At 40.9% G+C, this 27,259-nt stretch overlaps 2 protein-coding genes across 2 annotated transcripts; both read right to left on the bottom strand.

The window, feature by feature from the left end:
* Positions 1–279: 279 nt before the first annotated feature.
* On the bottom strand, positions 280–966 carry LOC309587366 (uncharacterized protein; the record flags this gene model as incomplete). Its single annotated transcript, XM_082305482.1, has 1 exon — positions 280–966. The coding sequence occupies one exon, from the start codon at positions 964–966 to the stop codon at positions 280–282; it is 687 nt and encodes a 228-aa protein (XP_082161608.1).
* A 664-nt stretch (positions 967–1,630) lies between these two features.
* On the bottom strand, positions 1,631–24,290 carry LOC309587367 (hormonally up-regulated neu tumor-associated kinase-like; the record flags this gene model as incomplete). Its single annotated transcript, XM_082305483.1, has 8 exons — positions 1,631–1,861; positions 8,484–8,661; positions 10,217–10,352; positions 12,400–12,527; positions 16,953–17,091; positions 18,232–18,287; positions 22,795–23,087; positions 24,039–24,290. The coding sequence occupies 8 exons, from the start codon at positions 24,288–24,290 to the stop codon at positions 1,631–1,633; spliced, it is 1,413 nt and encodes a 470-aa protein (XP_082161609.1).
* Positions 24,291–27,259: the final 2,969 nt, after the last annotated feature.

Consider the following 27,259-nt stretch of genomic DNA (forward strand, 5'->3'; position numbering starts at 1 on the left):
ATGCTTGATATTGTTCTGTTACAGTGGCATCTGTTTTTCTGCATCTTTGGTGCACTCCACAAAATTTGTAGCCCAATGTTTAATGGATATCAGAGGATACACAGCTTAAATCTTATAATCCTTCTTTGTGTTTGGAGGTGTCTCATTTTAAGATGGGATTAATCTCTTCTGCATTCCTTTTCTCACTCTCTGTTCCTGTCCACTCTCTGTTCCTGTCCATCTTTGTTTCTTTCCTGCCCCTTTGTCCTATTTTCTTCTGATGCTTTGTGGGTGTTTTATTTATGCAAAATTTAATCTTAGAATCTCTGCTTTTTTCCCCAACCTGGTTTGGTGTGGTGGAGATAAAACTGGAAGATTTAGATCTGTAGTTTTAGGTGTGTGTCTGAGTTGGATAAAGTTTTTCTTGGTTTTCTTGTTGAAAAAATGGGTTGGGTTTTCTTTAGGCTGCCTCATACTTCTTATGGTAAATGTTTGCTGTGGGGACATGGGGAAGGCTGGTGGTTTTGAAGCATTGACTAAAACCAGAGGGCAGATATTTGTATGTTGCTGTGATGTCCCCAGCCAGGAAATCTTTCTACCTAGGGCTTCTCTCAGGGCAGCTTGTCGCAGCCTGGGAAAAGGTGACAGCTGGGGACAGTCAGTCATGAGATCAGTGCCCTCTTTTTCAAGGTGCCACCGTGTTGGGATGTAAATATTGTCATCTACTGCCTTCAGAAGGTCTTTAAACCTCATGTCCTGATGAGGCAAAGGACTCTTGGTAATAATTCTGTTTTCCATGAGGGACCGGGGAGGCGCTTTGCTTGTACATGTCATTGCTTGGACGTTTGAAGAGGGAGGTTGGTTATTTGCTAGTGTGGATGGTGATTTCTCATGAAGAAATGGTTTTCCAACTTCAGCCAAGTCTTCAAAATCATTCAGATTCTCCGGAAAGTCCAAAAGTGGCTGATATATAGGCTCACATGGCATAATTTTGCTTGATGACTTAGGAGGTCCAAGGTGGGCCAACTCTCTGCCTACAAACTTGGAAACTAAATAGAATATAGAATAAATCAGATCAGTTTCTGCTGGAATGGTATTTTCAAGAAAAATAACATGTTAATATCAAAACAGCTTCATCCCATAACAAAAAAGTCAGTCCTTGTAAAGGCATAAATAAAAGGAGATCTTGACATAGAATGAAATTTTGCACCGAGGATTGAAAGCAAATGGTGATCTGGAGGTAGGCAATCGGCAATTTTTTTGGTTGGGTGAACAGTCTTAAATGAGCATCTCAGCATGAAGTTACCTGGCTTAATTTTAGTGACTATTATTCATTTATGCTTCTAGGGCTATATATCACATTAATGTAACCATGCCATATATGTGAATAGCTGTGGGTGTGCAATAACTGGAGCAGAAATAAGTCTAAATTCAGATCTGGAGTTTGATTATCCAGTACTGTGTATCTTCTATATTTTTGAAACTATGGAAAAATGACCAAACTTGGGGCTGGGAAACAATTGCTCAAAATACTCGTAATTTCAAAACAAAGTGGAAGGTTATTTCTATAGCATTTTCAGGAATTGTGTTCCCTTTCTTTCCCAGACAGATACCCTAGTACACTTTCAGACTAAGATGCCAAGACTATATTTCAGTACAGTACCTCTGGGAAGTCTTCTTGGTTTTCCAATGTAATTGCGATCTCATCTTCTTGAATAGCACCTGGCACTGCCAGGGCTAGTACAGAAGGAAATGACTTATTGCCATAATTCCTGAGGTTTTCCAGAGTGTCCATTTCAGCCTTCTGAGAAATCTGAATTTCTGAGTCCTTACTCAAATGTTTATCAGGATTAATATTGTGTTTTTCTACTTCATTTTCCCTCTGCAAAATGATCAGACACCATTCGATTAGTATGGAACAAAAAGGCACCTTGAACTTTAAAGGAAATCACAGTATAACATGTGCAATGGGAAATCTTTCCACACAAGCCTTAGTTACACACGTCAACTTTTCATCTGAGCAGACCCCATGCCAGAGGTTCTTCCTGAAACCCAGCTGCACATGGGCTGGCAGACCCTGCCTTTTACCACACAGGCCACAGGGAGCAAGTTTTCATGAAAACCCACTGGAGACTAGAATGCCATCATTGGAGAGCCTGTAGCACTTCCTTTGAGGTTTATGGCTCACAGAGTCTGCTAACAGATGTCTAAGGGAGACCAGGGTACCACAGAGCTCATGCTGCAATGCAAAAACATTACAGGATGCTGTGAACTAACCCCCAATTCAGGAGGAAGATTATCGTGGGACTGTTGCTGTTTGCTGTGAGGGTGGGCAGTCAGCACAGTGCTAGAGCAGTCCTGGGAAGGTTTTACAGTGGCATTGCAGCAGGGAGATGTCCATGGAGCTGTGGTAACAGGACTGAGCATCCTGACACGAACATGGGCTCCAGGACTCCCTCCTGCTGCAGTGCCATCATCCTTACTCCTACATGCATCCTACATGCATGTGGGGGTGTGTTCTCGTATGTAGGACACTTTTCTATCCCATGATTCAAGTTTTCAGAGTCCTCACTGTGGTAGCCTCATGCACGCTGAGTTTCAGGTATCAAAACCTTGTGAAAATGCAAGGGCTGCACAGTGAAATAAATCCCCTTCTACAATACCAAGTCCCATAATGAGCTATCTGTGCTGTGTGCTGCTTCTGGCAAAGACCGTCTTCTCTCAGGTCTGGCGCTCCTGAAAATGAAATTTCTGAAATGTATTGACTATCTGCGTGGATGTTCCAGTTCAATACCAAGCTTTTTTGCATGTTCTCTACATCGTCTTTGACAGACCCACTTTGTCATTATGCAGCTACCACTTCAAGGATTATCTATAGTAAGTTTTGTTCTTTTCACTGCCATCCCCACATAATACAAACTTCTTGCTTCCAGAATCAGAGAAGTCATTCGTTTTACTATGGTATATTTATCTTTCATGGTTTTCTTCTATTCTTTGCATTGCGAAGTACTCCCCTTGTGAAAAGTATGTTTTTAATCTAACATGCCATTATAAAAAGTGGGTGTAATTTGTGGAGAAAAGGCAGTTTTGAAAGCTTACATGTATTTTGTGAGTTAGCAAAAATGTTTGGAAAAGTTTGGAGGGCCCCAAACCTCAAACTTGTGGGGTTATTCCATCCTTCCTACATATTTGCAGTACCCAATCACAATTAAGGAAATTATTTTTAAAGTATTTATAAAAAGAAACACAGTATGTTTAAGTTGACAACATATTGCTAAAACCACACTAGATCAATTGGGAATTTGAGATGTCATAAGCATTTTAGGCTATGCAATCAAATAGTCTCCCAGGATTTTACACACTGCTAGTTAAGAAAACAAATTTTCATCTTACATTTTGCAAGCTGTCACCTTATATACAGTATCTCAGAAAACTTGCCATGACTGGTTTTACTGCCAGACCTCTTAAGAGCTAATTGGTTAAGCACCTGGGCAGGAAGCTTTTTGGCAGAAATGCTATTTTCTGCAAGGACTAGCTATAAAGTTCTGGATGGCAAATTGTAATCATTAAGGCTCCCTCTTCTACAACAGAACACATAAAATGTAAATACATTGCTTGGAGAAATTACGATGCATAAAAGGACAGGCTGTGTTTTAAGTTTATCCAATGACTTATGGCTCAAATTTGAACATGGAAAGGATCTTATACTTTTTTCAGGGTCAAGCTTTCAGCAGACTTCTCTAATTGCACCCAGAAAAATGAGAATCACATCTGTTTGCATCCACCAAAACTATTATTTGCATGTACAAATGTTAACTTGTCTATACAAGGAGGAGTTGCAAATACAATGACTTGCACTGGTCTTTCAAACACAGGGGGTTTTGTACATGAAAAATAATTTCCACAGACTTTTTTGCAGTTGTAGATTAGAAGTTCTGCTGAAAATTTATCTCCAGGAAATTGTATGTTTCTTCGGTATTGTGCGAAAAATCATAGCGTAGTCTGCTGATTGGAATGAGTTGAATGCAGTGGTTTGTGAATATGTGTTTGAATTCCAAACAATGTTTTGGGCTGATTGTGTTGGTGGAATTTTTTATTGCGTATTTTTCATGAGCATTGTCATGAATGCAAATACTTTTTCGTATGTGTTGATATTGGATATGTTTGGTTCTTTTTGGACAGAATTTTCAGAAAGGCTAGATGCCAACTTTCTCTACAATTCAGTGAGGGGAGGTTTTTAGTTTGCTCAAAAATACTGGAGTATTTTTTTACCAGAAATTTACTCCTTTATAACTATTAGCTGTCTGTAAATATCTCTTTTCATAGGCAGACAAGTATATGCAATATCCTTTATGATCCTAGACAGAAATAATGTAAATGAATGGCAATTTGTTTTCAGGGTACTTCATTTTACCTGTGACTGTTACTTGTTACTTATTTGTTTTGCTCATTTAGATTTCAATTTGCACTCATTTAGATGAAAATGCTAATTTTTGTGCTTTAATTTTATGCACACAAGTTGCCTTGTAGAGCTCAGTGAAACTATTCATTAAGTTAAAGCTGATGCATCCATTTGCACGATCTGGAGAGCTAAAAGGAAATTATGTGATTTAATGACGAAACACACACTGCTAGTAATAAACTGCGAATAGTTGGCATGATACAGAATAGAAAGAACATCTATCTATGCATTTTGAAATATCCTTGGCATAATTTGTAATACAAATATCAAATACCCATGCTGTTGTAATTAAGCTCCAGTAACATTATCAAGATCTCAACAAGAAGATGAAGAAAAAGTAGAAAATTTCCCCTTGCACTCTGTTAACAATCTTTAGGCTTCTTCCTCAGTTTCAACTCTCTGTGGCCGGGTGGTTGGAGGAGTGCATTGCAGCCTGCCAAAGAGGTGCTTGAATTTGGCCTCTTTTAGACCAAAGCAGAGAATCTTCCCCCCAAGATAATGCCCTGCCGGCTGCCTCCTCTGAGAGCCACCAGCGCAGCGTGGGCTAGGCTCCAGGGGAGCTGGGGGCTGCTCTCAGCTCTGCCTCTGCCCAAAAACGTCATGCCACCCGTGTGGGGCTCCGCCTTGGGATCCAAGAGATGTATTATTTTCTTTTCCCTATATACTTTGCATACGCTTAGGGCTAAGTTTTGCCATTGTGTAAGCATGTGCATAAAGTAGCTTTTGCTGAAGAATAGGTCAGAGGATACTGGAAAAATAAGGGCATTGAGTAAGAATGCTCAACTTGATTTCTTAGCCAGCCTTCCCCTCTCTCTCCCCTCTTTTTGCCCGAACCCCAGTCTTTCTCCACAATACGAATATTATTGAATATTGAAGAAACTGGCATAAGGTGGTAGCGCTGATAGCGATGATTTAAAAGAGCTCCTGGGGAGGAGTGATTGCACAGGTTAATTGTGTATAAGGCTCAAATAAGAAACAACAAAGATGTGATCATTATTAACTACAAATAGTTGCAGAGCCTAACCACTAGCAAGGGAGAAATAGTAATTTTCATAATACAGAAGAATATAAGAGGGAATAGAGGGACAAAATTAAGAAACAAATGATGTAGAGTGACTATCTGGGGAAAAACCTATGAGTTTCACAAACACTCTTTGATAACAGAATAATCTCTAAATGGTACTATTAGCAGGCTTTGTGTTTATGAGTTCAAAAGTAGCATTTACAAACCTTATGCTAACAAACAAGAGGAAACAAACTTTTAACGACATGGAAAGGTGGTATGAATTGGTCTTTTCTAATTTCCCAATTTCTATGTCTTAGTAACAGATATTAGAAGGTATTATTTATGATAGAAACCACTCTGCCAAATTTAGGCACCTCGCTTGTACCTGTATTTCAGGTTCTCAGCAAAGATGTCCTCTTAAAAGCAAGTCATTTCCCTGCAAAGCCATCAAAGGGAGATTCTGTCTGTCTAAATGCAAATTTAAGAAATCCCCACATTGAACATGTGAAGATTTGCAGATCAGCATTGTTTTGTGGTACAGAAGAAAGAACTGCACACCTGGGAGCTACGTGGAAGGGGACATAGGGAAGGTGTAGAAATGGGGAGCTGTGATATGACACAACCAAACAGACTCCAGAGTGCGTATCCAGTTCCCATGCTAGACATGTCCCCGCCAGGTTTAGTTCAGCAAGACGAAGTGCGAAGTCCTGCACCTGGGGAGGAACAACCCCAGGCACCAGCACATGCCAGGGCCACCCAGCTGGAAAGCAGCTTGGCAGAAAAGGACCTGGGGGTCCTGGTGGACACCAAGTTGATCATGAGCCAGCAATGTGCCCTTGCTGCAAAGAAAACAAATGGTATCCTGGGCAGCATTAGGAGGAGTGTTGCCAGCAGGTAGAGGGAGGTGATCCTTCCCCTCTACTCAGCACTGGTAAGGCCACACCTGGAGTTCTGTGTCCAGGTCTGGGCTCCTCAGTACAAGAAAGACATGGACGTACTGGAGAGAGTCCAGTGAAGGGCCAAAAAGGTGATTAAGGGACAGGAGCATCTCTCCTATGAGGAAAGGCTGAGAGACCTGGGACTGTTCAGCCTGGAGAAGAGAAGGCTCAGGGGGATCTCATCAATATATACAAATAGCTGAAGAGAGGGTGCAAAGAGGACAGAGCCAGGCTCTTTTCAGTGGTGCCCAGTGTCAGGACCAGAGGCAATGGGCACAAACTGAAAGACAGAAGGTTCCCTCTGAACATCAGGAAACACTTTTTCACTGTGAGGGTGACTGAGTACTGGCACAGGTTCCCCAGGGAGGCTGTGGAGTCTCCATCCTTGGAGATACTCAAAAGCCATCTGGGCATGGTCCTGGGAAACCAGCTCTACGTGCCCCTGCTTGAGCAGGGGCGTTGGACCAGATGACCTCCAGAGGTGCCTGCCAACCTCAACTGTTCTGTGTTTCTGTGATTCTGTGAAAGTCACCACTGTTTTGAGCTGGAAGCTGGCTAGGTTATTTTGGGTCAGTACTGGCTTGGGTTTAAACCTTTGACTGGAAAAATATCAACACAGAGAAAGAAAATGTCAGTTATTCCTTTGTTAAACTTCCCCTCTTTTTCTCCTTGCTCTACCCTACCTGGGAAATATATATATACTAAGACTTCAAAAAAATAATTTGTAGTGTTATTACCTTACAATCAAGGCCATTTTTGGGGGTCTGTGCTTGTATTCAGCTTGACTCTCTGCCTTAAGAGGGCATTTTGGATGCCAGGAGTGGCAGGAAGCAACGCAGCCCCTTAATCAGCTTGTAACTTACTTTATGCACACGATCGCTTCCTTCTTCCACCCGGGTAGGATGTTGAAAGAGGTCATAGAGGACGTGAAACACTACCACTTGCCTGGAAGGCTAGATCTCTAGGGGCTGTAAATCAGCTTGATATCCAGAAGAAAGCTGGTCAATAGCCTTCACAATACGGCTCTTTTTGAGTGACTTACGATTTAGCAGATCCAATTTAAAATTATAATATGAAAAAAATCACATATGTGAAGCAAAGCCTCCTCCCACTAAGCATGCACACACACACACACACACTCTCCCCAACTCATATTTTTGAGTTATGGCTCTGCCTGCGAACACTGCACAGGCTGTTGCGACCTTGGGGCTGTGCGCTGGGATGGAGATCTGGATCTGCTCAAGCTCATCTGAATAATTTCTAGAGGAGTCAACTGGACCTTCTCAAAATACAGCTTCTCCGGGGCAAAGGCTTTGAATGGGAGGCTAATCACTGATGTGTGTTGTTTTGTAGCTGAAACTTTTCCCGTTGCACTTGTGTGTTAGAAGCTGGAATTTGGCTTCCTGTCTGCCTAGTTTCTGCCTGAAGCAAAATTTTTATGACTGAGCTGTGAACCCCTTAGTGGAGACGGTTGTAAAAGAAAAGCTTACAGCCTTTTTAACTAATTGTGGCCTTACCAGCGATTACCATAATTTTCTGAATTTATTTTTAAAATTTTTGTCCCCTCTGATCTCACTACATGTCCCTGAGTGAGTCGGAGCTGGAGTGTGAGCATAAGATACAGTGGTAAAAATACAAAAAGATGCTGGGAAAAGATTTTACAACGTTCACAGCTTCCCACTCACCTCCCCAAACTTTGGATCAGGCCCTCACAGACCCATCAGAAAGGGAAGGGATGGCGAGGTCACTGAGATGCTAATCCTCCTTTTCCCAATGGAAAAGTAATCTTTTATGTAAAGCAAAATAATTCTCAATCCCATTACAACCAGCAGCCCGTTTTTTAAATTCATTAGTCATAAAAAAAGGTTAAACTTATCTCTGGGAAAAAGATCTCTTAAAATAATCACCTCTGAGAATGCCAGAACGTAGGTTTCCTGAGACTGCATGCAGATCTGCAATTTCATTACTATTTTTGGTGAGTTTTATCTCCATTCCATGGACAACCACCTTTTTCACATGTGCTGTGTGGCTGTTGCAATGATGTTCCTCATAAGAATCCAGGGAGCACTTTATGCCTGTCATGATCATGATATCTTACCTGGGCTCTTTTGCGGTCTTTCTGGTACCTGAGCAGTTTCTTCAGCAATAAGCAATAAGAAGCCATGGCAGGAGAGGGTCTGTTATTTATTAAAATGTTGATAACTTCTGAAAGACTGAACTCCATCATTTCTGTCATGTAGTTTAAAACAACAGGATTCAATTCACTGGGACAAAGTCTGAAATATTAGGAAAAAGTATTTAAATAAAAGTGATGCGTCCAGGTACAATGTCAGAATTTACAGTAAGTGGACAACACACTTTTCGTGATGTAGCTGGAGTAGGCTAAGTTGATTGTACTGGCAAATTACGATACACAGTTGTGCAAAAATCCTGTCTGGCTATGCTAACTTCACTGCTGGGCTCAGGCTCTCTTACTGCATTATTACATATCCTATTGTTGATATAATTGATTACTCTGCAAGGACACCCAGCAAGATTACGCTTGAAAAATTAAAAGATGGAAAACAGCATTTTCTTGTTTTAATCGAGCGTCCATATTTTCGTTCTTAGTACAGTAGTCTCAAATGGATTAACAGAGAGATAGTGTGTGTGCATATGCATGAGATGACAGGAAGAGCCCCAAAGGCAGGAATACCCCAAAGGACAAAAAAAGAACTAAGGAAAGTACAGGAGGATTTTTATTTCTGTATAAATCAGATTGTGAAATAAAACTGGCTATGTTATAATGATAATTATTTTACTCACAGGCTTCTGTGAGTAGAAAAGTCTAGTAAAGGCATTTTAGAAATATGACAGCCTTGGATTCTGAGACTCCTAATTCATTTTTTCAAACTTGTCGAATTTCAGTATGAATGGGCACAGACACATCTGAGGGGAGGGAAGGACGGCAAAGGTAGGAACGGTCGGCAATTCTCAGAGAAATGAACAAAATGAGCCTAGATTTCTAATAGCCCTGGCTGTGACTGGCAGTGGATCACCTGGATTGTGGTAGGAAAACCTGCCATGTGTCCTGTAGACACCATTGCAGATGGTGCAGATTACATAGGCCAGATTACTCTCTTTTTTGATTAGTGTAAAATGTTGACTTTTACAGAATGATCTGGGCACAAAATGTTTGACCCATGACTAGCTACTTTCAGCTGTGAGGAAGATGTAAAAGGTCCATCACTGAAATTAGGTATTTAAAGACATGCAAAATATACTTTGCAGCCTCTCGATATGAAAGATGAATAACATCTTCAAAGCTGGCAATATTTATATGAAGTGTCATATTGCATATATCTATTTCAAACTTCTATAATAATCTTAAACCGTAAAGTGCCTTGCTAAGAAAAAATGGAGACTGGTTAAGGCCAGTTACAGAGATGCATGAGAATAAAAATTATTAGAATAACAAGAACTTCAGTGTAATATAAAAATGTCATTCCCTCAGTAGGCATATGAAACCTAGTTTTGCAGGAAAGGATTAGAAGCACACTGTCTAGAAATTAGTGGCACCAGTGAGGGATGTTGAGAACAAAATTATTGATACAATGGATATAAGCAGTTCTGTAAGGATGTTTCCTCTTACATAAAATTTATCCATGGTTAGAAAAGTTGATGTAGTGTTTTCTGAAATAAAATTCTGTCATTTTGGAATAGCCCTGAGCAGATAAAAAAAATCTTCTAAAGCAAACAAAACAAAAAAAATTCCTAAAACCCCCAACATTTCCCCCCCCAAATCCCAAATCCTGAAATCCCAAGCTAGAAGAGAGATGTGAAATTTGTTACCTGTTCTCATAGGTAGCAGCATTCAGTATTTTCCTGGTGAAGCCTTCATTCAACCATTTGTCTTTTATTGCTTCTTTGACTCCAGGCCTCTTAGCAGGGTCAGGCTCAAGTAAGGACTGCATGAAGTGTACAGCTCCTGTGCAGCATTCAGATGAAATGGCTTCTTTACTAGCAATATCTGATTATTTGAGCAGTGCAAAATTTTCCTTTTTCAGAAATGTGGCACTTGCCCTGGCTGAGCAGGGTGGGCAGCATGGGGCAAACCATTCCGGGAGGCATGCGATGGACCTATGGATGCTGTTATAGATACAGCACTGGACCTTGCTTCCTAATTTGCTTGATTTACTCAGTGAACACAGCCTGTGGCATCAATAGCAATCTCAGCATTGTGCTCACTCACACACAAGCATTTGTTCAAGGCTCTGAGAAGGGGCACTTCTGTGCCAGCTGACTACCCAGGAGTTACGTTCCTCACACAAAGAAGCTAATCTCATTGATAAAACTCTCTGTATCGAGGGAGGGAGATGGACCCTTGTGCTCAGATGACGTGGTGTGCTTTGGCTTCCTGGATTTGGGACAGAGAAAGCTCAAACATTCCCATATGTCTATTGCTCAGCTCCAACACTGCATAAAGTCCCACTCTTTTTTTTTCTTCTTGGGAAAACTCAACCAAATTCTTCCATATTCCTTGGGGATGTTTTGAAATGAGCAAAATGGCAAGTGAGCATTAAACTGGGAACTTACTGCTCCTTTCACTTGTAATCTCCTTCAGAAGAACTGAGATCTAAAGTATGCAAAGCTTGTTTACTACTGCTCTCTCACTAAATTCCCAATGGGCAAGGAAACAATGGAGTTATCTGCAATCTTCCACTAACTGTGTGGGCTTTGTAGAAAAGCAGAGATAATGCGTTTATTAGTAGAAGCTATAACAATAGCATAAATAAGACAAATTAGAAATATAATAATTGCATCTATGGAGGGCTTGTAGAAAAAATGGAGCTGCTGTCTGGCAACCAATCTCCAAAGAAAGATGAGAGACTAATGTACAAACATTCTGGATATCTATGGTAGATATCCTCACACCATTTACTGGGGGAGAAAAAGGAATTGAATCATCATATTATCTTAATACTGTAACTCCAGACTAGATCCAGCTAGCTTAGTCTGGAACTGTCTGCTGCTTCCCAGCACTTGGCTGCAGGCAGCCACTGCAGCTAATCTTGGTTCCTAGGCTCATTCTTGCCTAATGTCAGAGCAAAGCTGCTCAAAACGACGGGGAGATCTGAACTCATGCTGGTAGATAGCTAGGCAAAACATGTCTCATTCTGCTCTGCTTTCTGACTTGGTCAGTGAAGCTGCACGATAATGGCTGTGAGAAGGGGCCCAAGCCTGTGACGGTCAACAGAGAAGATGCTAGTCCAGGTGGAGAGAAAATAGGGACTAAAGCCAGAGGTGTATAGGAATCATTGTAAAGCAGCAGAATTTTGAGCTTTGAGGAAGTAAATTTTGGACTGCTAACCCAGAGTGTATATACACCAACATGCTGGGTTTTTGAGCCATGGGCTCTACTTCAGGCTAGAGCTTTTGAGAACTATCTTTCCCAGTTGTCCTAAAAGACCGCATAGACTGTACCTCATTAAAGATTGTCAGTAAAATTCATTGAAAAATGTTATATTTCAGTTCTTTCTCATGAAAAATATGAACAGACTTTTCACAAAAATACCCCTCCCATTTCTTTAATTATCTCAATGTCATGTGTTCTGTCTGTAGCCAAAAGATAAGCTCTTCGGGAAAAATTATCTAAGGTTTTGATAACTGATTTTGGGAAAAACAGGAAAGAATGTCTGGCTATGACACGTAGCATGGGACATACTACACATGACAGTATTCTCATTTACTGCACAGCTGCTCCACTTATGTAAAAGTAATGTACATTTTATTCCCCCTGTAAATAAGAACCAAGAATAGTGGTCTTTTGAAGAGACAACAATGTTGTTTTCCTACTAGCCTGAGATAAAGAGATCTTGCCTACAGCACACAAAAGTTATTTGTAAACACAAACAAAGCAACTGGAAAAGGTACCTCTTATTTTCCAGAAGATTACATTATTGCTAAATTCACTTTATTACATGGCATAGGCCTTTTATTTATCAGTATTCTTTATAAAAATTGGAGTGCTTTACCAGGGGAGATATCTGATGGAATAGGGCTGATTTCTCCAATTATCATCTTTTGATGTAGTTGCTTGATATTAAAAGGTTCCACCGTGAAGGGTAATGTGCCCGTTAGCATAGCAAACATGCTTACACCTCTGTCAAAGAAAAAGACAAACATTAGAGCTCCATATAATGCTAATATATATTTTTTTAAAAATCCCACAAAGCTATGAGTCAGGTTTCAGAGATTTGCCTTCAGTATCAAGAACGAGGTTACAAATTACCTGTAAGCAGCAATTTGTACTGAATACACATCTTACGCCTTTTTCCCTCGTGTAAATGCCATTTTATCTAGAAAAGAATGTTGTGGGAAGTGTGTATAAAATAGACTGTACAGTGAGTGACTGGAAAGCCTGCAGTGTTGAAAGTGGAAACCTGCTGTTTATTTTTAATATAAGCTGATTGGAGTGTCGGTATAGTGTACCCAGCCCATCAGAATAAAGCATTTCGGTTTGGAGGCTGAGTGACAACACAGAGCTGGGACTGATGCGATAGATCTTGTTCCAAATAGTAATTCAGTTCTTCTTGCTTTGCTCAGATTGCTAAATTAGGTGTGACTTATGCCTAGAAGGCATTTGTTTGGTAACAGCTTGCTGTTGGCCGAAGACTTAAAACTTTAACTGTTGCGAAAGGCTAACAGTCTGCTAGCAGTGATCAGCAAACTTTGTGAAGGTTTGCCATTCAGTTTGGAGAAGTACCAATGTTTGGAAAACTTGCTTAGCTGTCCCGAGTTTGCGAATGGGGAGGTTTCCTTGAACACTCTCCATGGTACTTCCTTGCTCCAGCTGAGCTGCGCCACCACAACAGCACTTAGCCATCCTTTGCCATTTCTCTATTCAACTCAGTTGAGGCAGTGATTTTAAGAATTCAGGCAATTCTAATTTAATTGATCTGGTTGGTACATTAGTGAAGATGATGATGATGTTATCTGTGAAACAGACTGTTCATGGTGTGCACAACTACAATCTTTTTTTAATGTTGTCAAACAGTTGATGGCACCATTGAAAAACCACGAGAAGATGGTGGCACCTTTTTCTAAATGTTGTATTGGATTGCATTTGAACCAAAGACCTATGGATAAATGCTTTTTATTACTCTCAACTAGGACTTACCTTGTCTCACTTTAACCGTCTAAAACCTAGGTACCAGTAGGTATCAATGGAAAGAGACAGGCCTCTCCAAGAGAGATTAATCACAGCTATGTTATACAGCTCTTTTAGACTACAGTTAAGTGTCTCAGGAGATGAGCTATGTCCCTGCACTAACTATAACAGGACACTAACTGCCTGGTATAACCCAGATGCCTGGTTGTTAAATGGCTAAATTTAGGTGAGATCAATCTCTTCTCACTTTACCAAACCTTCTGATAAATCTAGTCCTTGAATGTAATGCTTTCCAAAACTTTCCTGATGAATCCTTTGAGTAAAAAAAAAAACAAACAGAGATACAAAGGAAACATGCTGCAATGAAATGACATTGAGTTGACTGAAGTAGCAATGATTGTCATTCTGTAATACATAATAGCATGTGGATTAAATGTAGCTGGAGTTGAAGTGAGAGAAGGGCCCCTGAATATTCTCTGGTGAGTGGGAGTAACATGCAGTGCAAATGGATCTCTAATGTCATTACAACATTAAATACATTTTTCTTTTCAACACTGCAAACACTACCTTGCACTTTAAATTGCTGGTGCATGATTGCTTTTGCATGATTGGTGCTTTAAACTGGCACTAGTTCTTTTCATCAGCCTACTGGATGGGGAAATCCCCAAGGTACTGGAATTTGGCGAACGGATGGAGCTGCCATCCTAAAAACCTCTTTTAAAATCTTATGCACAAAATGTAGCTAGTTAACAGTAACACACTTAGTAGTTAATTGTAGCTGGAATCTGATCGCATGTTAAACTTGAAGGTTTATTAGCTATAACAGACTGCTTCTCCTCTGTCCCACTGAACTATCTGGATTTGTTTGAATACAGCAGCTGTTTCCTCAATTCAGCTGGTGCGCGAAAGATAATCACTTTCCAGTCCTCCAAAGAATCTTTAAAATCTTATGCACAAAAGTCATGATTAGGCAAAACAGGCACTGCTGTTCGCTGTTGCCTCATAGGAGCCTTAGCTGTATTGTAGTTGAATCTGGTTCGTTTTCTGAATGTGCTTCTGACTGAATATGGCTTTCTGGTTCCCATTGTAACGTCTTCTTGTCAGTCCTGCTGCATAAAGTCAGTATTTCTCCACCACGCTGGAATCTTTTGCCAGAGTCCAGTCGATCTGTAATCCTATATATATATCTGTAATATTTTGTGACAATAGAAGTAACTTATCTTTCTAATTAATATTTTAGTTCATCAGAATTCCCTTTTCCATGACAATAATGTGAACAATTCAGGTTAAACTGTAAATATGTTTTATGCCTAAAATGTAGAATATGTCTATATTAAATACCAAGGGCCTTATGTAAGTTTTATATAGCCCTTGACTTGTTATGTGATGTTTATTAACAGAGTGAGCTCAGTAAATGGTTCTAAGGTTACTGCTTTGCCCTCATTCAGACATCTGAAATGTGAAATAAGAATAATCCTATTTAAGTGCTGACAGCATCCTCTAGACCTGATTCGTCTGTGTTATGTCTACATAAATTCAGAGTAGCACTCCTGAAACCCAGACTTATACTGAAGTAATTTGGTAGAATTTGTCCCTTCATCCTTAGCTTTGTGTACCATTCATATCCTGTAACTTTAGAGGAAGCTGAGGTATAAGAATCATAGTTAGGTCAAAACCCTAATACATAGTATGATGTCTGCCAGAAGCAGGTCTTGAGAGGAATAATGTGCATTATATATTTATGTGTATATAAATCCTTCTTCTCTTTTGAGCATATAGGAATGCTAAGCTTCTACTTTAGACATCTGAATCAGATGCCTGTATGTAAGTAGGTACCAGCAACCTTGTAGATCAAACTAAACCACTTTGTCCTCTGTAGATACACAGTTTAGTAAAGACTGCTGAGAACTCCTCAAGGAGACTCTGTATCCTTGCAGCTGGATGAGCGGGTGGGACATCCCAGTTCAGAGCAGTTCTGTACATCCAGACCTCCTGTTCCTTCTGGCAGGTGACCAGAGTGAGGTGGCTTGGGTTTGGATCAAATGCAGCATTGTGTGTTGAACAGAAGAAGAACACTAAGATCTGTTAGATCAATACAGTTGTGGGATGGGATGAGATGGGAAGTGGCACTTCTAAGCCCAAAAGTCCAAATACTCTTACAAGCCTTCTGAGCTGTTTGAAATCCATAGGCTTTTATCATTGGCTTCAATAGCACCCTGATTTTTACCCTACCACTTGTTAGTTAAGATACTGCAGGGAATTATGGTTGCAATTGTAAATAGGTGGGAGGAGTCTGGACAAAGGCGCATTTGACCAGCCACTGGGTTTTTGAATCGTAATGCTCTAGATGAAGATTTAGCTTAGTCTATATACACATACTCATCTTCTATGCCCTGAATCATACCTGCTAGAAATGGGCTTAAAACCACGTTCTAGACAGAACACTCAGACCCAGGCATATGGTCACTGTCAAAACAGCTGAGGAGAAGCTGATACATGGGCACATATACTTATAGATAAACATGAACTGCCTTTGGACAAATGATAGACATGGAGAGCCGCTTTCCTATCCGAATCCATGAAGACCAAAGAATACAAAAATGGACTTAGTATACTATCATTTTCTCAGATCCATCGAGAAAAACTGTCAGCTGACTGCTAGAATTGCAAACTGCAAATGCAGTTGAGAAGTCTGAGATGATTTACGTGAAAAATTACTCTTCTGATGGCACCTTCTTTGTTATTCTTTATTATAAGAGACATATCCTATAGATGTGCTGAACAAAGAAAATGGAGTCCATTCAGGTTTGTGCCACCTATGAAGTAAACAACTCCACTTTTTAATCATAATCTGATATAAGGGCCTAGCCAAGGTATGGATGAAGGTCTCCTGGCTCTGCTGTATCCCCATCTTTGTTCTGTGTGTTCCTGAGACTCAATTTTTCTGTTTAGATTTCTTCTTTTAGCAAAGTGGACAGAAATGCCCGTTTGTCAGCCCAGGGTTTCCAGGGCTTCTGATTTTGACAGAAGTTACTCAGATGTCAGCTGTACCTGTGTGCCAGAAGGACAGGAGGGTGGGGGGTTCATCTGACGGGGCTGGTACGTCCAAGCTCTTTCTCTGCCTTTTCAGAACAGGCTCCTAGAGCTGGATACCCTACCTTGCCACAGGCTTACTCCAGAACAGCACATGCATTGCTCATTCAGTTTTTTCTCCAGTGTTCTGCAATGGATACATATTTCAAGATATATTTTTCACAGCCATAATTTTATTTTTTCTGGCAACCCTTCTCTGATATATCTCTGCTTTCCCCACTGATACCCCAAAGCAGAGTGTTGCCAAGCTATTTATATGAGAGTCTTGTCTAAACCATTCAGTGCTGAGAGTGTTTGGATAAGTATATTTTTAGATCTACTTACATGGACCAGACATCCACCTTTGGACCGTATTTCCTATGAGCAAGGAGTTCTGGGGCAGCATAAGCTGGGCTTCCACACTGGGTATGTAACAGCTCCTGAGAGAGACCCTTGAACTTTGCAGTATTGCTCAGTCCGAAATCTGATGGTAACAAAAGAAAGATGAAGAAGTTTTAGTCTCTTCTCAGAATAGTTTAACTTTATGAATTGGTTGAAGATAGGAGAAAGATGAAAACGGCAACTGGCTTTACCATCTGGTGATGTCTCAGCTGTGGATGCCAATTTGGGTTCGAATAAATGTGCCATGAATTAGCAGAGGTAACAGTGAAGTTACCCAGTCATGGGGCTGTATGCCTGGTTTGGTTGATTTTGCTTTAGCTATTTTAGTTTGCCTCAGTTGACTGTATGCTAGTACAAGAGCTTAGCTACACAGCTGCATTAGCATGGCTTAATGAGCTACAGCATTCAGCTCAGCTGGGTGTGCTTTAGCCGGTTGTAAATGTGGGGTAAAATGTGCTAACTTAAGCCTTTTTCTCTGTATATGTCCATGTGTGCAAGGGGGAGGGAAAAGAAAGGTGTGATTGTAAAGGACTGGCTGGCTATAAAACAGGGGTGAGGAGTTGGTACCTTTTTTCTCAGAGGTGTTAAGCTTTTAAAAGTTTGGGAAACACTGGGTTAAACATGTGGCGTCTCTAAGAGTGAGCTTCCCTTGCGGGGATTTTTCTGTGCGGTTTCCATAGAATAAAATTAATGTTTCTCTGAGCTGTGTTAACTGCTTGGTGCAAATTCCCTCATTTTTATAAATGTTTGCTTCACAATCCTAGCAAGGTTTCTGTTAGTGACCAAAAAGTATCTTTTTTTTTACACATACCAAATGAGGAGGTTTCTAGTTGGAGTAATGAATCGACAGAAGCTAATGTGTCTATACCTGCGTTTCACCCCAGAAGATATATTTCTTTGTCTACAAATCACTTCTGCTAGGAACAGCTTTCTACACATAAAAGCTGTAATTGTTTCTTGCTTCTCCAGCAATACACAAGGGAAAACAATAGGCAAAATTGTTTTCCTTGTTCTCTTAAAAATATGTTTTAGTTAAAGCTCAAATAAACAAGCTGTTAAGTTATACTTCATAAGTTTTATTTATTCTAAAAGCTCGAATATGTTTATCAAATAATCACAACCTCACTCATAAAATGTGCTGTTTAAATAGTAGCTGAACTGTCATTGAAAGCCACACAAAATAAAAAGCTGAAAACAAGCTTCACAGATAATGCACACTTACCAACAATTTTGATGTTGTTGTTCTCATCAAGAAGAAAATTTTCAATTTTTAGATCCCTGAAATGAAGACAGAAAGCAAGTTTTAAGATGCCTGATGTCCCAGCTAACCATTTGCAGATAGTTTTTAGCAAAGTTTAATTGAAATAATAACAATAGTTCTGCACAGCTCTGCCTACAATTGTAACGAGATCCTTATTCCTTCCTAAAGTTTTCAGTTGTGAAAATGGAAACGTTCTGTATTTCAGGGAATATTTTATGAGTGCATATTTTAAATAGACCGTTCATTTTAGGAATAATCCATTCTACTTATGTACTTTTTAAAAAAAATGAACAGCATTTATTTCTTCTTTTGAGTAAAAAAGTAAGTTATGCGTACTTGGACGCGGAATGTTTTTGTCTTTGATTGAAGTACTGAGCACTGTTGAGTATTTCTGCTTGCTTTGTGAGTAAATTGTGCCTGAGAGATATGAAGGATGAGAGGGGAACTTGAAATTAAGATCTTACGGAGGAGGGGAGATGCACCAAAGCTGGGTCAGGGACAGATACCCTGAAGGTGGAGACATCTCTGCAGTGATGTTTATGTAAAGAGGGTCAACCAGTATCAGCCGCCCCCACAGGAGGACGTAATTCAGAGCTGCAGGAAAAATGCTGTTAGCTGGGTCTAAGCAAGCAGGCGCTGACTTGCTTACTGTGGAAACATTTATATCCTTACAAATTCAAACCAAAAACCAGAATATTGCTCCATTGTGGGCAGCGCCTGAAGAGGCAGCTGAAATCTTTCGCAGCACGGGGGAATCCTCAGCCAGTGTAATTTGGGTGTTGGGAGGCAGTCCAGGAGCCTGCAATGCTTTGCTGACTCCCATCACGGCCTCCTGCGTGCTGCTGGGGGCTTCCCTCAGCTCTGCAGGGAGCATGGGGGACAGAACAAGTTTCAGAAGTGGCTCTAAGTACGTGGATTTCCCTCCCACCCTCTCTGAAGTTGTGAAGCGCTTTCATCAGCCCAAAGACCTTGGAGAGTACAGGAGGGCAAACCAGAAGGAGGGACAGGAACAAGGACAGGAGCAAGGAGCAAGGGCTGGGAGGACCGGTGCTGCACGAACAGCACTGCACTGCTGCAGGGGATTAGGTCCGGAGGTGTACCCGGTGGTCCCGACGGGTGGTTTTATGGGAGCGTCCTTTAATCTCCGTGGTTCTGGATGGGACACCATTGCACTCAAAACCCTCTGCCACCCCAGGCTGAGAATGGGATGGAGATGGTTTTAATGATAACTTTTTAATCGGTTTTAATTTGAATAGCATGTTTTCTGGAGTGGGAAATAAGCCAGTGCCCAAAAGCTGGGAGGTAGATTTAAGATAACTTTGTTCATAGCCTGTCTCTGTGACATAACTGAGCACTAAAACTGTGTGGTTTAAAACTAGTTGTGTTTCAGGCCACTGCAAATCTGACATTTCTATCAGATTTAGCACCCCACAGTGCACTCTGATGACTTTTACTACACTACAATTAAATAATGTTACATTGGATTGCCACAACTGCTGTTCTATAGGCTGAGTTGAGTGCTCACACAGTTAATAAATATGTATGCTATCTTGCCTGAGAAACCTGATAATGGTCACTATTAAAGTTTACATAGTGTCAGAAGTTATTTTGCATCAAATATACATCTTTTTTATTTTCTTCCAAAGGAAACTTTCCCAGAAATGTCGTAAGTTTAAGCAACATCAAGAATTTTTTCTCATTCCCATGGGGACTTCAGAGAGAGTGCCTAGGGGGCAGCTTGTGATGCTTCTCCAGGTCTTTGGTCCAGTAGTGATTCAAAAGGATATATGACATTTTTATATGGGAGAAGGGAAAATATCCAGGAAAAATTAGGAACTGTATGTACAAGCAAGTTACTGTCACTTAGCGAGCGCCAGCTTTAGGAGTTGGTAGCTGACTGTGTGCATGCGCTAGCCCAATCCAATTGCGAGGTAATGTGATTTAGTTTACATATCTCTATTTGAGGTTTTTAAGCTCAGATGCATTACCTCACCACTTGGCCATGTCTAGAGCAGGCATAGGGATAGTTAGCAGAGCTCAGTTGATGAGTGTTAGCTTGTGAAGCTGTTGAACCTAATCTTGTGCCTGAGCCTTCTTATATTTGGCACAGTAAAATGCTGTGTGCTGCATGAATAGGCAAGTGAGTCAATCCTCCAACTTCTTGATCATTTTGGCAACTGTGGCATCAAAATCAGCCGTGATCTTGTGTGGACAAGAAAGGTACTACCTTTACTGTGAAAAGTAGACTCAACCTTAATTTAAGCCATAAGGATTTGTTGGATCAGTGCTGATTTTAGTGCTGAATAGGAAAAGTAAAGCTCGGGAAACAAAATAGCTGTCAAAACATAGCACAGGGTTTCTGATGAGCGGTATTAATTTGGACTAAAAATAGTTACAAAACTGGCCAGTTTTTCATCAAGTATATTATTAAGACAATAGAAAATACCATTTTTCCAAGGTATATCCCAGGGTTAAAAATCAGGAATGCCCATAAGACACTTTTGAGCAATAGGAAATTAGATTAGCAAATTCTTAAGCTCATCACTTAGGAATGAGACCTTGCAATCACCAGGCACCTCCATTCTAGTAAAATAAAGAAGCCCAGGGCATAGACCCAAACGTTGACTCACAATTATCCATCTCATGAAATTATTACCGTGATACCTGGTGTGATTTTACCAGCACCCTCCACAGCAATGCCCTGACACCCGTGGGGTGCTGGGATAGCGTGGAGCAGCAGCCGTTCCCACCAGGCAGCTTGGGAACCCTCCTTTCCTTGTGTTAAAGCAATGTGAAGAGTTGAGCTTTGCTCAGTGCTTAGATGAGAAAATCAGATTGACTTTGTGAGGTAACTTTCCTATTGCTGTGCTCATCTTTCTGGAAACATTGATGCCTTCTTTTCAGAAGAGGATACACCCACAATTATCCTCATCAGTTTAACCTCCACGGTGAGTTGCTGTAAATCACTGCAGCTGGAGCTGAGTGGGGAAGCCCTTCCAGATCCTTCCCAGTCTGCTTCTGGTATGAGGTCAAGCTCTGAATCTCAAAGCTAGCAGCAGGTCGTGAGTTGAGGTGCTGCTGACCGAACCTATGCCCACAACCCAGCAAGACAACTGGGCTCCTGCTGGACCATGCAATTTCATAAACCCTATCACAAGGTGCTTGAGAGCCAAGGATGAATTTTCCTTTGGTTAAGTGGGGTTTAATAGTAAAGCAAGTCTCTGAAGACACTCACACCACTTTGTACGTGGCTGCTCTCAGGGCGTGCTGCAAAATTCTTCTCTCTCACAAAGCTCTCCCAGCAAAACAATATGAAAAAGAAGAAGAAGAGAAAAGTAGGAGAAGAAGTCAGGCTACTCCCCTCCTCACTGGGAAGAGTTGTTTCCAAACAAAAAGAAGGGAAGAGGGCTTGAGAAATTCATGAGGAATGTTGTCATGGGAAGAACATAAATGTTATGATCATGGGCACTGAAGAAATGCAGTAAAATACATTAGTTAGGGAACCAGCAAGGCAGGGATGTCAGCCTGGACTAAATGTGTGAAGACCCTTGGGTTTATTTTCTGGTGGGTTTTTTTTGTTTGTTTAAATTCTCTAAGTCTGATACTGACTATTTCTTTCTTGTCCATTCCTTACTAATTAACATATCCAATATAATTAAGTGCTGGATTGCAAGCATTTCAAGTCACAAAGCACTTGTAAATGCTGAGCCATCACATTCACAGCTTATTTGTTTCATGGTTGCTGTAACGATACAGTCAACTGGATTACTTGCTAGGTCCTGGGAGCTTTCTTGATGAGTGCATTTACCATTTAAAATTAAGGATCTGATTGACTGTGAATTATTAAGTAAAACAGAATACCAGTGGGAAAAACTGCTTCTTGCCTATTCTCCCACCTAAAATGGAAGTCTTTATTCTACTGCTCTTGGAATATGTGCTGAGATCCCTGGTGGGGTAAGAAGATCAGTTTTCCTTGCATGGGCTGCTCAGGTTCCTCTAGCAGTGGCTGAAGTCATGATCTGTCCCCGTAATGCAAAAGCCAACATGGAAGGTCAGTGACCTGCCACAGACCTGGACCCTCAGGACCATGTCCTCTGCACAGCCAGTGAGCTGTGATTCCTCAATCTTCTGTCCTGAATGATGTGTGGCTATTTCAATATGTTGTGGCTAACCAAATGAAATCAATATTTATATGCATATAGCCAGACTGAAGTATTGGGATTAGATACACGTTTGTCACCAGCTAATTCTGAGATAATCATGGTAAAGTATTAATTTGTTGTGCTTATCAGCTCTTATCCTTGGACTTTGTTACTTTACTCCCCAAGGAATGTGTAACAGCTTATCTTCTATCACCACTGAGAATAAAATGCTTTATTAAGATGGGCTGAGAGAACATAGTCTTCTTTGCAATCCCTGTTTTTAAAAGGGAAAATTAAAGAAATGCTCTTGGTGAAGAATAGCACTCTATGTTCTTGCACACTTGCTTTTCTTACTGTTCTTTGGAAGGGCTGAACATCTTACCTGTGAACAATCCCCTGGCAATGCAGGTGCTCTACTGCAGACAGAATTTGTCTGGTGTATCTCCTTACTTCCCTTTCCGCCAGCCTCTTTTTGTCACAAATTCTGTCCAGGAGGTCCCCGCCGAGGCACAGCTCCATCACCATGTAATAGGAGTTGTCAGTCTCCAAGGTCTCATATAGCCGAACAACATTGGGGTGCTTAATCATCTGGTGTATCCGTGGCTCACGCTTCATATTTTTTAAAACGTAGGAATCCTGCTTGGCTTTTCTCTTGTCGATGACCTTTATGGCTACCTAAATTGCAGGATATATGCAAATTGGCAACAAGCTTTGCAACCTAGATTAATTTTCAAAAGGATGGGGAGAAAGCTGACATGTAGGAGAAGCTGTTTTTGACGTGGTGTTGATAATCAGTATCACAGAGGGAGACATTCTCAATGGAAGAATACACTTTTTCTTTCTCTTGAAAGCCAAAACAAGAAGGCTGAACTGTCATATCTATCCATCTGATTACATTAATAAATACACATATATGAAATGTTCTCAAGTTCAAAAAATCCCTACATGACTGTTAACTGCATCTGTACTGTACCACATTTTTTTTCTAGCATGCTCCCTTCTGACTTGGTCTAAAAGCCATTCAAGATACTGGCTATAATGGACTGGGATTAGGCCCTTTGCAGTTTGGGCAGCTAGTCAGCTGGTGAAGCTACGGAAGCCATAAGAAAAATAAAAGTAAAACAGCCACTTGATAGTAATCCATATTTCCACAGTTACATCTAGTGGTGCATTATTTTAGCCCAACTGAGCTAGAGATAACAGATGTTATCTGTATCCTGCCATATGAACGATTGCTGTTGGAGTGGCTTTTCAATAAGTGTTGGCCATAGCTTTAAAGGCCAGATATGTGGCACTAATTACTCAATAAGGATTATCGGGGAAAGCAGATTTGAAATTGTCCTTATGCCATTATCCTATTCTCTTTCAGTGGGAGGATATCTTTGTTGTCTATATTGTTTTATAATTGTGAAAACAGTTGCACTCAGTATATATTCACACATGTGACTGATTATACATGAGCAATAAACTCAATTTATGAGGTTAATTTATGAGGATAAGGTTCAGAGGATAATTCACTGAGTAGATTGTGGTTTGTGGATTAAATGGTCTGAAATTCTCTGACATAAGTTAGTGTGAGGTTACTTGTGATTCCTAGTGCGTGGTAGCCTCTCATTAGGAGCTTACCTTCTCCCCCGTGGGGATGTGCAGCCCCTCCATCACCTTGGCAAAGGAGCCCTTGTTGATCATTTTGCCTACTAGGTAATTCCCAACTTGTTTGGAGTGAGGGAAAGTCTTCCCAGTCTCTTGGGGCATCTTGCTAAAACAAGCAGGTATTTTTATATCCTTTAAGTTTTTCTCCCATTCTGGTAACATCCCATCCAAGTTGCCAGTGTCTGTCATTTTGTCATCCAAGCCTGCTTTCATTGCTGTGGGCATCCCTGGAGAGTCAGGTTTGGATTGCTACTTTCCAGATGTAGCTTCTGATTCACAGCAGATCCAGGCATTAAGTCCGTACATCTTGTGGTGCAAGTGCCATCCCGCTGATCACACAGCAACTAATCCTTTCCCTCCGAGACTCCGTGTTTTCACTGATCTCTATCCTGGGCACACAGATCTGCTCAAGCAGAACCAAGTGGTAGATTATTAACCTAACCTGATACGCGATGTCAGTTAATGCCCCAGAGCTGCAGAGTCAGATGACACATAATCCCAGCATTAGCCTGGAATATGCGGCTCTCTTCCTCCTACAATAGTTCCCTGAACAAGTTGCACCAAACTAAACTGAGCCCCAGTTTTCCTTGCATGCATATTGCTGGTGTGCAAGGACACAATTTGTTCTAAAAACACCATGCACGCATGAATGCAGAGCTGAGTTATGTAGCTGATGCTGTGCAAGCATTTACACATTTGCTGTGTAAAGCATATAAATATAGATGCACATTTAAGTCCCAGGGTCCTGGCCTGATTCCAGGTCAGGTATCTTGCATTTTCTGGGACTTTATTCCTGTTCCATAAAATGTAGCAGTGGGGACACAGAGAGAGAGTGTTTGTATGTGAGCTTTTTCCTCCTTACAGCAATGACTGTTAAAAAGAAGAAAAGAGGGTTTTTTCTACAGCTGTTGTCTATCTGTATCTGTCTTCATTATCTGGGTTCTTTCCAAAGTCACAGAGAGAGAAAAGAGCCTTTCCAGAGAGTGCTTTCACATACCTGCAATTTGAGCTGGGAGTTGCCATCTCTCTCCGCTGACTACAGTGGAATCTTAGGGAATCAAAGCCCTTCCCATAACTTAGTGCAATGACGAATCCTTTCTCCACCCTTTGTCCCTTGGAGTTGAACAATAAGTGGCACCCTCCTTGCCTCATTTGACTTGTGAAGCTCACGAAGGGTAAAAATTTGCCAGGATGAGTGAAAATGAGAAGGCATTTTTTAAAAAAGTGTTTAAAATTCAAAATGGATTTACTGTATGCTTTACAGTTCAAACTCTTGTGGGCAAGTTCAATGCATGACCATCTGCATGCAGCTGCTTGCAGGCACAGGGCAACCCCTTGGTTTTACTGTCTAAGTAAAAGATAAAGTCCCACTAAGCTGAGCAGGTTTCATCTTCATATCATACTCAGTTGTCACACTTTGAGCTATATCAGTTGCCCAGCTGGAATAGGACTTCGTTTGCTAACTTAAGTGTCTTTTTTCTGTTCCTTACAGAAAGCCAAAAACAAAGGAGACATGGTTTTCTGAGCAAAGAATGAGGCAATGCTCATTGGCTTGTGCTTACTGTTTGTTCTGCCTCCTTCCCATCTTCCTAAACCACTGTTCATCAACTTTCCCACTAAAAACAAGAAAATAAAAGTGAGGGGAACAACTGTATGGAACAGAAACCCCATATTTCTGGCACATTTCAGAAGAAAGGAAAAACCTTCTTTAAAAATATAACAAATATTTAAAATGGGCTGATACAGTTGGGATTGATCAGCCTGGAGAAGAGAAGGCTCTGGGGAGACCTGAAGGGGGCCTACAATAAAGCTGGAGAGGGACTTTTTATGAGGGCATGAAGTGATAGGACAAGGGGTAATGGCTTTAAACTGAAAGAGGGTAGATTTAGATTAGATATTAGGAAGAAATTCTTCACTCTGAGGGTGGTGAGGCCCTGGAACAGGTTGCCCAGAGAAGCTGTGGATGCGCCATCCCTGGAAGTGTTCAAGGCCAGTTTGCATGGGGCTTTGAGCAACCTGGTCTAGTGGAAGGTGTCCCTGCCCATGGCAGGGGGGGTGGAACTAGATGATCTCTAAGGTCCCTTCCAACCCAAACCATTCTATGATTCTATGATAGCTAGCTAAGTTAACTATTGCTATTTTTGGGGAAAGTCCCAGCCTCACACCTTGAAAAATGTCGACGTCGAAAAGCTTCCAAATACCTTTCAAAGTAATTTTTTTGGCACAGTGGAGGATTAAAAAAAGGAGACAGGGCAAAGGAGCAAAAGAAAATCTACCTCTGTGTTAGGGAGTCGATGGCTACTGATCACAAGCCAAATGAAGCTGAAATCCTGTATGATAAGGGAGCCGTTTGCCAGTGCTAGTAGTGTCTCTGCTCTGCGATATGGCTGCTATGTGATGTGCTGCATTGCAATGTGAAAAAAGTGTGAGAAGAGACCTAATAAAGCAGATCTTTGATAGAAGAGAGATGCCAATAAGCAATAATCTCTGGCAAGGAGGAAGGGTTAGCACCATAGAAGGAATGACCACCTTAATTGCTTCAAAAAACTAACAGCCCTCTTCCCAAACAAGCCCTGGGCTAAACCATGACATATTTTTACCACTTTGCACTCATTTGGTGGGGTGGGAGGTGAGGCGGTTCTGCTGCCTTGAGAAATAAAAAAACTCAAACCAACAAAACCCCAGATCTGAAGAAGGTATATAGTTTTCCTATTAGCAAGTGAAAAGAAGGTTTTTATATAAATTGGAGACTAACTCCTGGTTTGAGAAGACAAATTTTGCTTTATCGCTCCCTTTTCTTAGTACCCTTCTAGGGAAACTGAAATGAAAAGTGTTTCTCACGATATCCGCGCTACCGATCCAGAAAATATGAGGCTGTGTGTATGTGGGAATTAACTTTATGCAAAGGCCAGGCTAGTTAAACAACCCCATTATGTCCAGCAGATATAAAACAGCACGAGCAGGAATTTGTCACTTCGCAGCCACCATCTTGGATTTCCTCCTGTGAAGCAAAATCCTGACTGTAGCTGTATCCAAAGCTTTTCTTGTCTCACATTAGAGATGAGGCAACGTGGTCCTGGTTTCTGGGTTTTGCCATTGCAGGATGAAGCCTTTGCTTAATGAAAGGCTGGGTTTTGCTCCTTGGACTAATTCTTTTTGAAGTCCTGATTTATACTCCTGTGAATACTGCCAGT

Source organism: Platalea leucorodia, assembly GCF_965183815.1.
Source record: "Platalea leucorodia genome assembly, chromosome: 3".
Lineage (NCBI taxonomy): Eukaryota > Metazoa > Chordata > Aves > Pelecaniformes > Threskiornithidae > Platalea > Platalea leucorodia.